Source organism: Scyliorhinus canicula, chromosome 10 (assembly GCF_902713615.1).
Source record: "Scyliorhinus canicula chromosome 10, sScyCan1.1, whole genome shotgun sequence".
In the NCBI taxonomy this organism is placed as follows: Eukaryota; Metazoa; Chordata; class Chondrichthyes; order Carcharhiniformes; family Scyliorhinidae; genus Scyliorhinus; species Scyliorhinus canicula.
Genome location: NC_052155.1, coordinates 103,526,679 through 103,543,605, shown reverse-complemented (window position 1 = coordinate 103,543,605; position 16,927 = coordinate 103,526,679). Strand labels below are relative to the sequence as shown.

The window sequence follows — 16,927 nt, the reverse complement described above, 5'->3', positions numbered from 1 at the left end:
TTTCTTGCTGTAAGTGGCCATCCCAGATGGCTACAGTAACATCCCTGTTTAAGAAGGGAGGGAGGCAGAAGACAGGAAATTATAGGCCGGTTAGCCTGATTTTGGTAATTGGTAAGATTTTAGAGTCCATTTTTAAAGATGAAATCGCGGAGTATTTAGAAGAACATGATAAAATAGGACTGTATCAGCACAGCTTTATCAAGGGGTGGTCATGGGGCCGGTTTAGCACAGGGCTAAATCACTGGCTTTGAAAGCAGACCAAGGCAGGCTAGCAGCACGGTTCAATTCCCGTACCAGCCTCCCCCAACAGGCACCGGAATGTGGTGACTAGGGGCTTTTCACAGTAACTTCATTTGAAGCCTACTTGTGACTATAAGCGATTTTCATTTTCATTTCATGCCTGGCAAATCTTTTAGAATTCTTTGAGGAGGTAACAAGGAAGTTAGACAAAGGAGAATCAGTGGACATGATCTAATCAAATTTCCAGAAGGCCTTTGACAAGGTTCCTCATAGGAAGCTGTTAAATAAGTTAAGAGCCTATGGTAAGATACTGGCATGGATAAAGGATGGTCTGACTGGCAGACAGAGAGTGGGTATAAAGGGGTCTTTTTGAGAATGGCAACTGGTGACTAGTGGTGTGCCTCAGGGATCACAACTTTTCACAATATCCATTGACGATCTGAAAGAAGGAACTGAGGGCACGGTTGCTAAGTTTACAGATGATACAAAATTGTGAAAAGGGACAGATAGTATTGAGGAAGCAGGACTCTGGGTCTGTACTCAGTGGAGCTTAGAAGGATGAAGGGAAATTTAATTGAAACTTACAGGATACTGAGAGGCCGAGATAGAGTGGATGTGGGGAGGATGTTTCCATTAGTAGGAAAATCTAGAACCCAAGGGCACAGCCTCAGACTGAAGGGACGATCCTGTAAAACTGCAATGAGGAAGAATTTCTTCAGCCAGAGGGTGGTTAATCTGTGGAACTCTTTGCCGCAGAAGACAATGGCGGCCTAACTACTGAGTTTCTTTAAGAAAGAGAAAGAAAGGGTCTTGATTAATAAGGGTGTCATGTGAGAGTACCTTTACAAAATGAGTGTTTAAGAAATGTACCTTTAAGAAATGGGTTTGTATCAGTGATGTCAGAGTGTGGGAGGAGCTGGGCTGTCTGTCAGCTTTTTACTTTCGTTTTAGGCTGTTTGCTGCAGGGTGTGTTGGAGCTGAAGCCAGACAAAGTAGGTGTACTGTTGATCTCTCTGCCATGAAAAGACTATCTCTTGATCATTTGGTGAATTCAGAATTATAAATGTTCTCAGTAGTGAATGAAAACCTAATGTTCTTCTGTTAAAAAGTGTTTCTTTTGTCTTCTGGATGTTGTTTGGGAAGTTATTAGGGATTACTTAGTGTTGTATTCTTTGGGGATTGTAGTTAAATTGATGGTTGCTAAGATGTTCACTATATGTTTTAAAAAGGTTAACTTGAGTTCATAGAATAAACATTGTTTTGCTTTAAAAAATAAGATTCCATTTCTGCTGTACCACACCTGTAGAGTGGGCCGTGTGCTCCCCATACCACAATCTATTAAAAGTTGTGGGTCAGGTAAACTCCATGATACACTTTGGGGTTCTCTAAACCCTGGCCTGTAACAGGGGTTATGGGGAGAAGGCAGGAGGAGAATGGTGATGAGAAACATATCAGCCATGATTGAATGATGGTGCAGACTTGATGGGCCAAATGGCCTAATCCTGCTCCTATTTCTTATGGTCTTCTCAGGTGCTGTTTCACGTCAACTTTAATCAAAGAATCTAATACCTAGAATGAGACTTTGTCCTTGCCCCAAGACTACAAAGAGAATCTGGCCATGACAGTCATGTGATCCTACATCACTTCCACAAGAAGATGTGAACTGTCTCATTTCCATATTCACATTAACCCTTTGCACTACAGAGACATAGTCCCAAGATAAGGGATTTCTACCCACACTTAATTCAGGTTTAGTAAGTGTCTACGTATCCAGTCTCATGGTCTAGAAAAATGTCCTTTCCTGCATAATTGTGTACATTCAAGATGGCATAAAAAACTTGCACATTGACATCTTCTCAAGCAAGGTGAACAGTCATGTTTTGATACTGAATGAGTATTACAAAATTATTCATATGAACAAGTCATGAAAATACACTGAACGAGAGCAGTGGGGATAAACAGAATGGTGAGAGAGGAAGCCCGAGACCAGGAACGAAAGCTGAACGAGACGAGTACGGATAAATAGGAAAATGGAGAGGAGGTCCAATGCCAGGAACAAGAGCAGCAGGGATAAATAGAGTGGTGGCAAAAGGGCTTTAAATTATAAATTGGGAAATGAAAACAACTTGGAGTGAATAGAGGAGTAAGTTGATGAATAATAAGAGAAGCAATAAAATAATAAACACAGAAGTGGGCTCAGAGGCATTAATTGATATTAATAGTTAAACAAGATACTAATTAGATTCTAAAAGAGGTTTGATGAAGAATGGAGAACATGCCAGGAACAGCACCAGGCATACCTAAAAATGAAAATGAAAAATTAAAATTGCTTATTGTCATGAGTAGGCTTCAATGAAGTTACTGTGAAAAGCCCCTAGTCGCTACATTCCGACACCTGTCCAGGGAGGCTGGTACGGGAATCGAACCGTGCTGCTGGCCTGCTTTAAAAGTCAGCGATTTAGCCCAATGAGCTAAACCAGCCCCTATGGCTATCAACCTGGTGAAGCTACAACACAGAATTAATTGCATGCCAAACAGAGGAAGCAGCATGCTATAGAGAGAGCTAAGTGATCTCACAATGAAAGGATCAGATCTAAGCTCCGCAGTCCTGACTGGGAACACTATCGTTGTTCCTTTATCGTCACTATGTCAGAATCTTGGAAATCCCTTCCTGACAACACAGTGAGTGTACCTGTACCACATGGACTGCAGTGGTGCAGGAAGGCAGTTGGGATTTTCATCCTCCATCTAACCCAATACAATTAGAACAACTCGTATTTGTGAACCAAATAAGATTGATTAAGAGATTATCTAGTATTTAAGCACATTAGTCAATCGAAAATAGATGGTTCTTGCTTTCTGTGACATTTGAGCACAAGTCACACCTTCCTCAACTCTTGGGCTGGATTCTCCGCCAGTGGGATGCTCCATTTTGCCAGCAGCCGGGGATTTCCCGACGGCGTGGGGCTGCCCCGCAATGGGAAACCCCATTGACTAGCTGCCGTAACGGAGCATCCCGCCGGTGGGCTGAATCAGAAATGTGGCACGGCAGGCGGAGAATCCAGCCCCTTATTTCTTCTTGCTTCTCTGTATCTTCTTAAACTGTGCTGTTAAAGTCTCTTAAATGTTTTTACTTTGAGCTTTCTTCATACCGTATTAGTCCGTAATCCAGCATTACCATACATTTGGTCAATTTTGATGTCATTATCCCTACAGTGTCTAGCTCAGTTGGCTGGACAGTTGGTTTATGATGCGGGGTGGGGGGGGGGGGGGGGTGACGTAGCACAGTGGTTAGCACTGGCACTGCGGGGCCGAGGACCCGGGTTCGAATCCTGGCCCTGTGTCACTGTCCGTGTGCAGTTTGCACATTCTCCCCGTGTCTGCGTGGGTTCCACTCCCACAACCCAAAAATGTGCAGGTTAGGTGGATTGGCCACGCTAAATTGCCTCTTAATTGGAAAAATAATAATTGGGTACTCTAAATTTAAAAAAAAGGTGATGCAGACCGATGCCAACAGGGTTCAATTTCTGTACAGGCTGAGGTTATTCATGAAGGCTTCACCTGCTCAACCTTGTCCCTCACCTGTGTTATAGTGTCCCTCAGATTAAATCACCACCAGTTAGCTCTCGAAGGGGAGAGCACCCTATGGTCCTCTGGGACTTAGGCAACATTTACATTTTTTTACTTCCTCTTCTAGTACATACGCACACCCATAGGTGCCAAAGGTCACACTTCACACCTTGCTAGCACAATTTCTGCAACCCTGTGGTTTTACCATTGTATTGTCTTTCTTGTAAACTGCCGTTGCAATTGTCAGCAGGGGGTTTGAGGGGGACTTGATTGGATGTATAAAATTATGAGGGGCATAGATAGGTGGACAGGAAAGATCTTTTCTCCTTAAGAGGAGGGGTCGATAACCAGGGGGCATACATTTAAGGTAAGGGACAGTAGGTTCAGACGGGATGTGAGGAAAAACGTTTTCACCCAGAGGGCGGTTGGAATCTGGAACTCACTGCCTGAAAGGATGGTAGAGGTGGGAACCCTCACAACATTTAAGAAGTATTTCCACAGCTCCAGGGTCCCAGGTTCGATTCCCGGCTTGGGTCACTGTCTGTGTGGAGTCTGCACGTTCTCCGTGTGTGTGTGTGGGTTTCCTCTGGGTGCTCTGGTTTCCTCCCACAGTTCAAAGATGTATAGGTTAGGTGGATTGGCCATGCTAAATTGCCCTTAGTGACCAAAAAGGTTAGGTGGGGGATACTGGATTACAGGGATAGGGTGGAGGTGTGTGCTTGGGTAGGGTGCTCTTTCCCTACCCAGGGAATGGGCCGAATGGCCTCCTTCTGCACAGTATGTTCTATGATTCTATGATACAATTCTATGATGATCACTGAAAATGCCATAGCATATACGATTATGGACTGGAAAATAGGATTCGAGTAGATAGGAGCGTGATGGCCGGCCGGACACGATGGGCCAAAGGGCCTCTTTCCGTTCTGTAAAATCTCTGACTCTATGAGAACAGGCTAGTTGCTGATATAGAGGGGCAGATTGGCCGATCCAATGTGCACTCGAACACTGAGCCAGCAGAGTTTTTGCCTCACTTGAAAAGAAAATTGTCCAAAAGCTAAAGGAACCTGGCCCTTCTACTGCTCTCTCTCTGTGCACGTTGGCTGACGCCCTGTTCCTCCAGTTACTGTATAACAAAACAATCAGGGTGAGTAGAAGTGTAATAGGCGATTGGATGTCGCCTTGGTTCCGCCCACAAGTTAAGTTCCGGCGTAACTTTAGATGCTGCGATGTTGAAAGTGTCAGAACGAGAGAAGGGCCAGTAACCTTGCGGTTTCCGAGCGGCTGCTGCCAACTGCACTCATTGAAAGCAGCGGAGAACATGTCGGCAGAGTGTAATCCGCAGGGAGGGGAGCCCGCTCCGACTGAGGAGCAACTTTACTCCGACTCAATGCTTGGCTCCATTGCGGAGCTCCGGCTCCGAGCGCTGAAGCAGAGCACAGACTGGCCAATGGGCTTGGAGAACGAGTTCCTCCTCAAATTCCTCAGAGCCCGGGACTTCGACATCGAGCTGGCCCTAAAGGTGAGGCAGACCAAGAGGGAGGAGAGACGTTAGCTCGAACAGGGCAGGGGAGAGGGGGTGTGTGTGGGGAGGTTAGAGGATTGAAATGTCCGATCAGCGACAGAGCAGCGAACAGAAAGTATACCGTTTTGACATCTCCACTTCTCTATATTTCTTGACACCTACCTCAGATGTAGCAGTCGTTAGCTGGGGATAACTTTCAGGACTGTAAATAACTTAGCACTGGTGTTAAACTAATCATGAGCAAAAATTGAGGGAGAAGTGTCCGTTTGTCCCTGACTCCATTCAGCGTTCCCATGTCACTGCAGCCCAAGCACTATGGATAGTGATCCACTTTCTTCCCATTCCATGGCTGACCAGGAATCTCTCCCACTCTTATCCCCTGCCATTGGCACATATTGGAAGGATTTACACGTTGATGTTGTGCTATGAATGCACCTTCCTCATCCCAGAACCTCTGGCTTCGACACAGGGATGCTAAATGTTGTGCCACAGAACCTCCATTGAGTGCTCCTTAAGGGTTGAATGTATGTGCTGTGCGGGTTCCAATCACTTCCACAGTCCATAGAGCTTAGAGACTCAGCAGAGGCAAGTTGAAATAATTTTGTTAAGCAGGAAGAAGCATTCTCCGCTCCACGTAAATAATTTGCGTCACAGTTGCCCTGGAGGTCCCTCCTCTACAATCATACCTCACACCTATTCCCCTCGGCCCACTCCCTGCTCTGTCTCCCACACTGCTAGTCCTATTGGTTGAATGAAATGAAATGAAAATCACTTATTGTCACGAGTAGGCTTCAATGAAGTTACTGTGAAAAGCCCCTAGTCGCCACATTCCGGTGCCTGTCTGAGGAGGTTAGTACGGGAATCGAACAGTGCTGCTGGCCTGCTTGATCTGCTTTAAAAGCCAGCGATTTAGCCAAGTGAGCTAAACCAATCTTGATCCATCCTTAGTCGGTGCATTTTGGAGGAAGCTAGATAAATATACCAGGGAGAAAAGAAGAATGTGTTGATGGGGTGAGATGAAGCAAGGTCGTGGGGAGGCTTTTTTTTGAAAATATGGACTGTTGTATGCATGGTCTGTTTTTGTGCTATATATATGTAGCTATGGAGTCCAACAAGCTACTTCTACCTGGCATCCTGACTTGGTGTGGATGAATCCTCAAAACAGCAGCTCCCTCTTCACCTTGCGTATGATTGACACATTACTCTGCCAGTAGCGTGGCCAAAAGTGAGCATCACCACGGTTTATTTTTCTGGGTACATGGCTGCCTGGTCTCATTTGGTTGTAAGCCCAATGTTCTTCAAAGTGAGGTAAGGGCAGTAGGTACAATTTAACTCTGAATTGTTAACACTATTTAAGTATGATTAGGCTGTGAAAGTTTGTTCAATTTTTCCTGATTGGGGGAAGGGGTTAGGCCAGACTTCCATTTTAATTGATAATCGATCAACAGATGTTCTTTCATCCTGTGTGCTTCTGTGCAGGGTGTCACAGTATAGTCATGTTGGGAGACGGTTCCCCATTAACAGCTCTAATACTCTCGAATGCTTCACTGTCAGTTTTCAGCTCAGCATTTTTATTTAGGATTCTGTTTGCTGATTGGAATTAAATGGGAATCGTCAATTCAATTAGTTACACTAACCTGATAATTTCAATCATGCACAGTTTCTGTTGCGAGCTGGAAAGTGCATTATGTTTGCAGCTCTTTCTGCTCCAGTCAAACATCTTGGGTATCTCAAACTGTGAACCCCCCCCCCCCCCCCCCCCCCCCCCCCCCCCCCCCCACCGGGGTTCTAGAGTTACTTTACACTTTTCTGTGGAATAATGTGTTTGGGACCCATTGCTGTGATTGTGCAAATTGGGTTCAAATGCAAATCGGGTTTGAGTTGTCTGTTATTTTGGCTTCCTTCGTCCACTTGTGTGGTGCAGCTAAGAGCTCTGACACCAAGTTGGCGAGGTACTGGTAGAAGAGCCCTGGGACAGCTCTGCAAAGGAGCACAGCATTAGTGGGGCCCCAGACTGAGAATTCCAAGCAGGGAGACGAATGTCTTCAGGGTCTCCCTGAATGGAATTGCAGGGCTGATGTTGGGAACAATAAGAAGGAGCCACATTGTCAGAGTTGTCCAAGGGCCTGGAATTAGAGTTGCCCACTGTGATTAAATGTATTCCTGGAGGATTCCTCACATGACATATCCCCACACTCTTGCCATTAGTTGGCCAACATATCCATCCTTGTGATGTTCTCCCGTCCTACTGTCAAGTGGAAGGCAAAAAGACTCATCATCCAATTGGATGATGCTTAACTGTCAGACAAATTGCCCTTTTTTCCATTTTCAATATTTTAATATCTGGTAAAGAGAAATTATCAAAGAAAATGACTAAAGGATTAAAAAATATCACCAGAGTTTCACATAGCTGTGTCCTGAGATAAATCTTCAATTTCTGGAGACTCCAGGCCACTCCTGGAGGGATGAGCAATGATTGAACCGAGCTTCATTCATCAAGTATTCAGCTGGTGGCTGCACACTAGGCAGTGTGTCAGTGCTATTCCAATGCAGACTGGGCAGTAAACAGCAGAGAGGGAAGAACAGGACCCTGAAGTGCTGTGCAGTTAGGAGGTGGGCTAGGAACCACTGAACCTAATCCCACTCCAGAAAGAGCAGGGAGGTGTGGTAGAGTTTTCAACAGGACATGTTGTCCTGAAGTGAAGATAAACATTTCCACGTCACCAGTAATACCAGTGTTTTCCCAATGGGACTGCTTTGGCAAAACATCAAAGTCCATTTAACAGGAACATTACATTCAGAAATGTAAATGCGCAAGAAGTTTATGTTATTTTGATTTGAAATGGTTGTGACCTGTGATGATAATCCATTTGAAAAGCAGTCCTTCAACTAAAAAAGTTTGAGATACATGGATCTGAAGTTTTTTTAAAAGAATACTTTCACTGCTGGTATCCTTTTGAGTGAGTCGAGGATTATCCTGCGATTCTCTTCATATTTCAGTTCCGGCATGTACTGTAGTAAATTACATTATAAATATTAAAATAGATGGAGGTTTCATCTTTATTAGAATCATAAATTCCAACACGGATAAAGCCAGATGACATCCAGCCAGGAATGGTTCCAAAGAGGTGGGATAGGTGCTCAGTGATCCCGTACCCATATCTAGAGTCAGAATCATTCCTTTAGATTGGAAGGTAGATACTGTATCTCCAAGTTTTCAAAGTAGCGGACAAATCATGGCCGGAGAACTACCGCCCCACCAGCCTAACATCTGTCAGAAAGATGCATGGCAGGATCATGAGAGGTGCATTTTGTGATCACTGGGAAAGAGAAGGAGCCATTAGAGATACTCAATAAGGCTTCCAGAAAAGATGCTCAACTCAGTTTTCTGAAAAGGCTACAAAGTTAGCTGGCCAACATAAGCTGATTGGCATTTTCAAAAAACCTTTGGTAATGTCAAAAAACCTTTGATTATGTATCACACACTGGGTTACTTCACAAATAGAATCTTGCAATGCGAGTGGGAATGTGATACACTGGATTTGGAATTGCTGCCAATTTGACAGGGATAAAGTTGTATTCTATGATGGTGAGTTCATAAAAGCAGTGAATGTCAATCCCTGGAGGCAGGTTACTCATGATGTCCTCCAGGGATTCATATTTGCTGCTTTTATGAATCACCTGGGCAGTGGTGTTGGGATACGGTCAGCGGGTTTACAGATGGTACTAGAAATTTTACAAGTGTGACATCTGTAGTGGAGCACAGTCTTCTGGGGAAAAAAGATTTAGCTGTACTCGGAGGTGGGGTGGTGGGGGGCAGGGGGGCGGGGCGGTGGGGGGGGGGGGGGGGGGGGGCGGTGTTGGACAAACAATGGAAAATGATCAAAGTGAAAGGCTGTGGATGCCGGTATCTGAAAACCACCCAGAAAAATGCTGGAAAAACTCAGGAGGTCTGCTAGCATCTGTAGGGAGAGAAACAGAATTTAACTTTCGAGTCTGTCAGACTCTTCAGAGGTGAAGAGAGGTAGAAATATAACATTTAGCCAGCTCTCCCACCAATTACTTTAGCTCAGCATTCATGTTTGAAACTTGTGTCGCTAATCGGCAGATACAGAAAAGCTAACCAGAGGCATAAGAGCTCAGGCTAAAGTGACCTTGACAACTACTGGCAGAATAATGTCAATTCTAACGTCTGGCTGCAAGTCAGATTGCAACATTCAGCATAACTATATAGCAGCTCTCTTGGTGAATCCTCGCTAACGTGTATAATGTTCCTCATGAAAGGAAGTTAGGTCTTTTGCTTTGTATTCAGTTAACAGGATAATGGTATGTGGGGGGGGGGGGTTCAGTGCCCCTCTGTTATATTCTGGCTTCTTTCTTCGTCAGAAAGCGCACAGCATAAACCCTCTTCAGCCATTTATTTATTTATGCTTCCAGCAGAAATGTTGCAAAATGTTGTCAATGCCCGAGCAATTTCTGACCTCTTGTATTCACATTCTTATTACCTTTGTTTTCTGTCAACAAATCGTACAACATTTACAACTAAATAAACATGTGATTTCTGTGGAATAACAGGTATGTGGAACAAAAGGTCAGAGTATTCTCTTATTAGTTCAGAGTGTGCTTTCTGAAATGGGCAAGTATGAGGAAATAGAGATACAGTATCATATGGTTTATTATTGGAATATTTTTTAAGGCCACAAAGGAGTCCACACTGCGAAGCTCAAAGAAACTTAGTTTATTTACAATAACTATTATACAGATTCCAACTGAGTCTTCCTTGCCTGTGTGGCCTAACTGGCCGGCTTTTTATCCAACTATACACTGTTTGGAGGTCCCCCGCCCCCTTAACAGGGGAGCTTGTATCCTGCAAGGTTCCATAGGGAAGTTAATTGTTCGCAACCCATAAGATACTTGTGAGCTATAACAGACTAGTAATCCAGACGCCTAGACTAATAATTCAGACTACCTACGTTCAAATTTCACCATCATATTAAAACCAAATTGGGAAATAAGAAAATGGTAACAGCAAAAGTGACCATGAAGCTGTGGGATTGTTGGAAAAACAAACTTTTTTTAATGTCCTATAGAGAAGGAACATGCCATGCTGGTTTATGCATGACTCCAGGCCCACAGCAAGGTGATTGGTTGTTAATTGTTCCTGAAATGGACTGACAAGCGTTCTATTAAGCAGCATAAAGTAAAACAAGGAGAAAATAGAATAGACAGCTTGGCTGTATCGAATCAGGACAGAGCAAAGGGACACCTAGTTCAGTTAGTTATGCAAATACATCTCCTCACCAACATCTGAGGATTGGTACCAAAATTGAGAGAGCTGTCATATAGATTAGCCAAGCAACAGCCAGATATAGTCATACTCACAATCATATCTATCACTGTTGCCTATCAGATGTCTTCATCAACATTCCTGGGTGTGCTGCGATGCAACTCAACATTGATCCTGGATCCCAAGTATCATTGCTTCAGGTTGCAGGTAGTCAAGAAAATTGTTTTAAGATGACCACCTGCTGCCCTCCTTCAGATAATAAATCAATACTTCTTCACATTCAAAACTATTTGGAGGATGCGCTGGGGTAACAGGAGCACGTAATGTTCTCAAGGTAGGGGCCACAATATCCCTCACCAAAAGTGGAGTATCAGTACCACCATTGACTGAATCCTGAAGGATATAGCTGCCATGCTGCAGCATAGATTTCAGTAAGTTGTAATCAAATAAACATGAGGGAGTAACCTACTTGACCTTGTCCTCAACTGTCTACACGTTACACATCTCCCTGCCCATGACATACAAGTTGGAATGACCACTGCGCACACCCTGGAAAACCCTTTGCATAGTTTGTATGTGCTAAGTGCGTGAAAGATCAAGAACAAAGCTAACAGTTCAAATCACAGCAACCACAAGGTGCTATGAGTCATCTGCAGCAACTGAATTGTATACCACCAGTATCCTTCATTTATCACTATTAAGCCAGCTAACAAGCCCAAATTCAATGAGGAGTGTAGAAGAGTATGTCCGAAGCATCGCTCGGCATCATGAAAATGAGGTAGCGACTTGAGAAAGCAGGATTACATACTTTATTAAACAATGAAAACAGCATGTTGAACATAATCATTCTACTATCAGTAGACCAGGTCAAAGTTCTGTAACTGTGGCACAGCTAGTTGTGAATGGCAGCTAACATCCCAACCTCAACGGTGGCACATGAGCACAGAAGACAGTGGGTGATATTTCTCAACCACTTTCATTACTTTGAATGATGGGCAGAAACTGCTGAGTGCACTGGAAGAAAAAAATAAACACTTGCATTTATATCATGCCTTTTATGCGTGTCGCGTCTTTTCGTCCGACGTCACTTCGTCCAACGACACTTCATCCACGTCTTTTGGTCCAACGTCTTTTTGTCCGCACGTCTTTTGGTCCAACGTCTTTTTGTCCAATTATCCAATTACAAATAAACTCCGTATAAAACCATTTAATTGATAAAATGCAAGTACAATACAGCAAGTAAATTTAAAAGTTTACTATGAGAATTTAATTGCTAAAATGCAAGTAATTGATAAAATGCAAGTAAAATACAGCAAAAGTTGAAAAATGCAGTTAAAAAATCTAAAAATGCAGTTAAAAAATCTAAAAGTTTACTAATTACTTAAAATTCCCGAAAGATATCACATCACTTAGAGAATACAGTTGGAAAATGTATTTAAAAATTCTTAAAGTTACTTAAAATTGATGTAAATTGTAAGCAACATTCCTCAAGAAATCAATTTTTGTTGTAGAATCATATTCAACGACCAATCTTTTGAGGCGTTCAGTTATTTTCTTATATCGCGTACATGAAGTCGACTGATCTCTCCGAAGAATTGGAGCCTTTTTGCCTATTATGAACCCTTCCTCTTCCTTCAGAGTTTTGATTAACCTCCAGATATTCAAATGAGCTCCACCCGCCGAACACTTTATCGCAGAATGAAACCCCTCAGCAGCATTATTTGTTCTCGGTAGATCTTGTAGAACACGCTGATTAACATTCCATACAGCTGTCGGGAATGTAGGTGTTTCTCTCCTTCGTCTGGCACCACGTCCTCTCACAATGCCTATGTAAGTCAAGTCGAAGTAAACGATGAATTCAGCAGGGATTTCTTCATCGTCTATCAAATCTTCATAAGCCTCTTCGACATCTTCAACGGGGAGGAAAGCTAATGCTGAAAAACATTGAATTTTAAGACAGAATTCAGAGTCTGTATTGTATTTTTCTTTGAGGCCTAAATCGGTAATTTTTCGAAACACAGATTGGCTCAAATGAAACAAACATGCCACGACAGATGAATTAAGGAATGATGAATTAATTGCCTTGTGAACTGCAACTTCGAAATCTGCCATGATATCAATCGGATCTGCATTAGGTTGCATAATTTTCAATTGGTCAAAAAATAATTCGTATGTCTGCTTTCTTTTATTCGGCAGTAATGCAAAGACCCGTGGAAAACTGCTTCCTTTAACTTGTACATGAATGCAGAACAGTTGAAACCACTGTTGTGGCACAATCTTGAATGTTCCATCGCATGCCCAATGACGATATGATGCTAAATCCTGAAGAACACTTTCTGATGCGAATACTATTAAGCGCTGTTGATCCTCGGAGCCCGATTCGTATCTCAGAAACTGTTCGCCATTGTCAAGTTTACAATATTTGTCAGGTATTTCAAAACCGTGTCTAGCCGCTGGATTAGCGGGAAATCCAGAATTTTTTTGTCGGCACCTTTGAATAGTCCTTGAGACGACGGGCAACCTAGGGAGTTGAGAGCAGGTATTTTCTGATAGCTGTGTAAACTTGGCCGCTAGTATGCTACGCGAACTTGCTGCTATGTTTTCCACTGCTTCATGCTTTATTTCTGCAACTGCTTTTCTAGCATTTAACGAATCAACATCAGCTGGATGAAGGTGCTCATTAGAAAAATAAATAATTTTCGGCTCATTGTTTTCCGTTACTGTGTGAATCCGCACTGAACACAGCCTTCTTTTCTCACATCTCCAGTATTCTTTTCCTAGATTTGGACTGCTCGAATGAAAATCGTAGATGTAGTTATTTTCATCAGCTACCTTCCTTTTGCTCTTCGTTGACACAATGAACTTTGCCATTTCGGGATGGGCGAATTAAGAAAGGAAAGAGACTGGTAATAAAAATCCTTTATTACATATTATACCTTGCTATGTGCATTAGAGAAGATTTCTATTTACAAAAAGTCAAGTTACAAAAAGTCTTTGACAAAAAAAATCATCCGACAAAAAAACGTAACAAGTCACAAAAAGTCTTTGACGAAAAAAATCATCGGACAAAAAGACGTTGGACCAAAAGACGTGCGGACAAAAAGACGTTGGGCCAAATGACGTGGACGAAGTGTCGTTGGACGAAATGACGTCGGACCAAAAGACATAGCACCCCTTTTATGACCACTGGACTTCTTAAAGTATTCACAGTTAATGAAGTACTTCTGAAGTGTAGTCCCTGTTGCAATGTAGGAAGGCTGCTTTTGCTGCCAACACCATGCCTGCGCAGTTCTAATATTTTGCTTTGTTACGTCATTACGAGTGACAGATTTGACAGTTGCCAGGAGCAAACGTGGCACTGCTCAAATCATCACTGCTACTTTCTAGGCGGCCAGGTATAATTATTCTTATTTCATCGCTTTTTTTGGATTTTTTCCATTGGATTATTTGATTATCGTACAATGCTGCAATGTCTATCAGTTTTCATCTTGGGTTATCGATATTCTCCCTTTTCCATAGAATCCCTCCAGTACAGAAGGAGGCCATTCAGCCCATTGAGTCTGCACAGACCCTCTGAAAAGAACCTTACCTCGGCCCACTTCCCCACCTAACTTGCTCATCTTTGGGCACTATGGGGCAATTTTAGAATGGCCAATCCACCTAACCTGCGCTTCTTTTGGACTGGGGGAGGAAACCAGAGCACCCGGAGGAAACCCACACAGACACGGGGAGAACGTGCAAAGGCCACACAAACAGTGACCCAAGGCTGGAATTGAACCAGGGTCCCTGACGCTGTGAGATAGCGGTGCTGACGACTGTGCCACCATGATTCATTGCTCACAGGAAACAACTATTCAAATAAAGTCATAATAGGACAAACAGCAAAGCAGGTGTCGTCTTTCAGGACTTGGCAGTGTGTGGGGGAGCGTTCTGTTTACTGAATTAATTATTGATGAGCAGGGCCATGTGATTATATTTTGTGCATATATTGCTGTTGACTCAATTATACTGATGCCCCATAATGGAATTTCAGAGCAGCCTTGGGTGTTTCCATTGGTTATTTGTACACCTTCTGCAAAAAAAGGCTTCAAATGCCAGAACTCTGAAATTTAAAAAAATGTTGGAACAATATGTCAGGTCATTATGCATACAGAACAAACACAGGATTTTAAGTAATTTACATATCCAAAGATAACCCATAATTTATCATTATAGATTCTGACTGGAGTCATGCCCATCTCCAGAATTTTCTGCTTTTCTTTCATACTCCATTGTATATTCTGAAATACATGGATGTCAAAAATTGATAGGATTTTGGGGAACTCAATACAGTTCCAAAAACAAGTAACAGGGCAGAGAGTAAAGAAATAGTCAGGAATCTAACTTCAGGAACTGAAGCTAATGGCAAAACTACAAGAAGTATACTAAAAAATAATAAACAAGCAAATAAAACATCAGTGCTAGGGGCCTCACGGTAGCATGGTGGTTAGCATCAATGCTTCACAGCTCCAGGGTCCCAGGTTCAATTCCCGGCTGGGTCACTGTCTGTGTGGAGTCTGCACGTCCTCCCCGTGTGTGCGTGGGTTTCCTCCGGGTGCTCCGGTTTCCTCCCACAGTCCAAAGATGTGCGGGTTAGGTGGATTGGCCATGCTAAATTGCCCGTAGTGTAAGGTTAATAGGGGGATTGTTGGGTTACGGGTATACGGGTTACGTGGGTTTAAGTAGGGTGATCATTGCTCGGCACAACATCGAGGGCCGAAGGGCCTGTTCTGTGCTGTACTGTTCTATGTTCTAGTGCTGAGGGACATGTCGGGGGAGTAGCGCACTTAAGAGTTCTGTAAATAAATGCACAAGGTTAAAAAATAAACTAGATGAGCTGCAGGCACAAATGCAAGTTGAGGATTATGATAAGAAGTCTTACAACACCAGGTTAAAGTCCAATAGGTTTGTTTCAAATCACTAGCTTTTGGAGCACAGCTCCTTCCTCAGGTGAATGTGACTTATGATGTGGTTGCGATAAACAGGGACATGGCTACAGGATGGTCGGACTGGGAACTAAATATACCTGGTTATAAAGTTTACAGGAGGGTCAGGGTAGATGGCAGAGGGGGTGGAGTAGCCTTCCTGATTAGAAATACTATCATCTCAATGGTGAAGGATATCGAGGGGGAAAGCATCCAGCTGAGACCATATGGGTGGAACTGAGGAACAAAAGTAGATCGAAAACTGTAATGGGTGTTGTGTATTGAACCCTTGGTAACAGCTCTGAGGTGCTAGATTGTATGAAGGCAGAAAATATGCAATGTGTAGCAAAAGTAGAGTAGTCTTAATGGGGGATTTCCAACTTGCACATAGATTGGGAGAGGCAGACAAGCACCTGAGAAAAGTAGTGACTTTTTGGAATGTGTCCGGGATAATTTCCTGCAGCAATATGTTCTGGGTGCAACAAGGGGACAGGCAATATTAGGTTTAGTTATGAGTAATGAGCCCAACTTAATTAGTAGCCTTACAGTGCGTGAACATTTATCAAATAGTGATCATAACATGATTAAATTCAATGTAGTGTTTGATAGCGAAAGACAAGTAGACTAGAATTTTATACTTGGGTAAGGCTGCCTTTCACAGGATGAGGCAGAGACTAACCACGGTAAACTGGGAAAATCTGTTGATGGGTCAAACGACTGAGGATCAGTGGAGAATATAAAGAGACATTGAATGAGATACAGAGCCTGCATATACCCCTGAGAAAAAAAGGCTCCACTTCACAAAAAGAGCAACCATGGACAACTAAAGAGGTTAGGGACAATATAAAACAAAAAGAAAGAGCTTACAGAAATGCAAGAATTAGCACAGATCCGTATGGATGGGATAGGTACAAGGACCAGCAAAGGGCCATAAAGCAGCTTATAAGAGCTACTAAAAGGGATTATGAAAGGGAACTTGCAAGGGACATCAAATCCAATAAGACATTTTATAGTTATATAAAGGGAAGAGCAATGTAGGCCCTCTAAAAGCAGAGAATGGAGTTACTGTCAGTGATAATGGGGAATTGACAGACATGTTGTAAAATTACTTTGCCTCAGTATTTGCAGTTGAAAAGGAGGATATCTTGTGGGAAGTCCCAAAAAAATTAATAGTTGATAAGAGGACAAGGACTTAATACAATTAATGTAAGTTCAACATCACTAACTAGGAAATTAATGGAACTAAAGAGTGGCAAATCTCCAAGACCTGACAGTTTCCATCCAAGGGTGTTAAAGGAAGTACGGGAGCCATTGTACATGCCCTAACTGTAATCATCCAGAGTT

General features: G+C 42.9%; 1 protein-coding gene across 1 annotated transcript in view; it reads left to right on the top strand.

Moving 5' to 3' along the window:
• The first annotated feature begins 5,006 nt into the window (after positions 1-5,006).
• ttpa (tocopherol (alpha) transfer protein) overlaps positions 5,007-16,927 on the top strand; it is a 57,117-nt gene continuing 45,196 nt past the window's right edge. Inside the window, exon 1 of the mRNA XM_038809474.1 lies at positions 5,007-5,329. Coding sequence (XP_038665402.1) covers positions 5,129-5,329 — 201 coding nt within the window. The 5' untranslated portion in view covers positions 5,007-5,128. The remainder of the gene's footprint in view (positions 5,330-16,927) is intronic.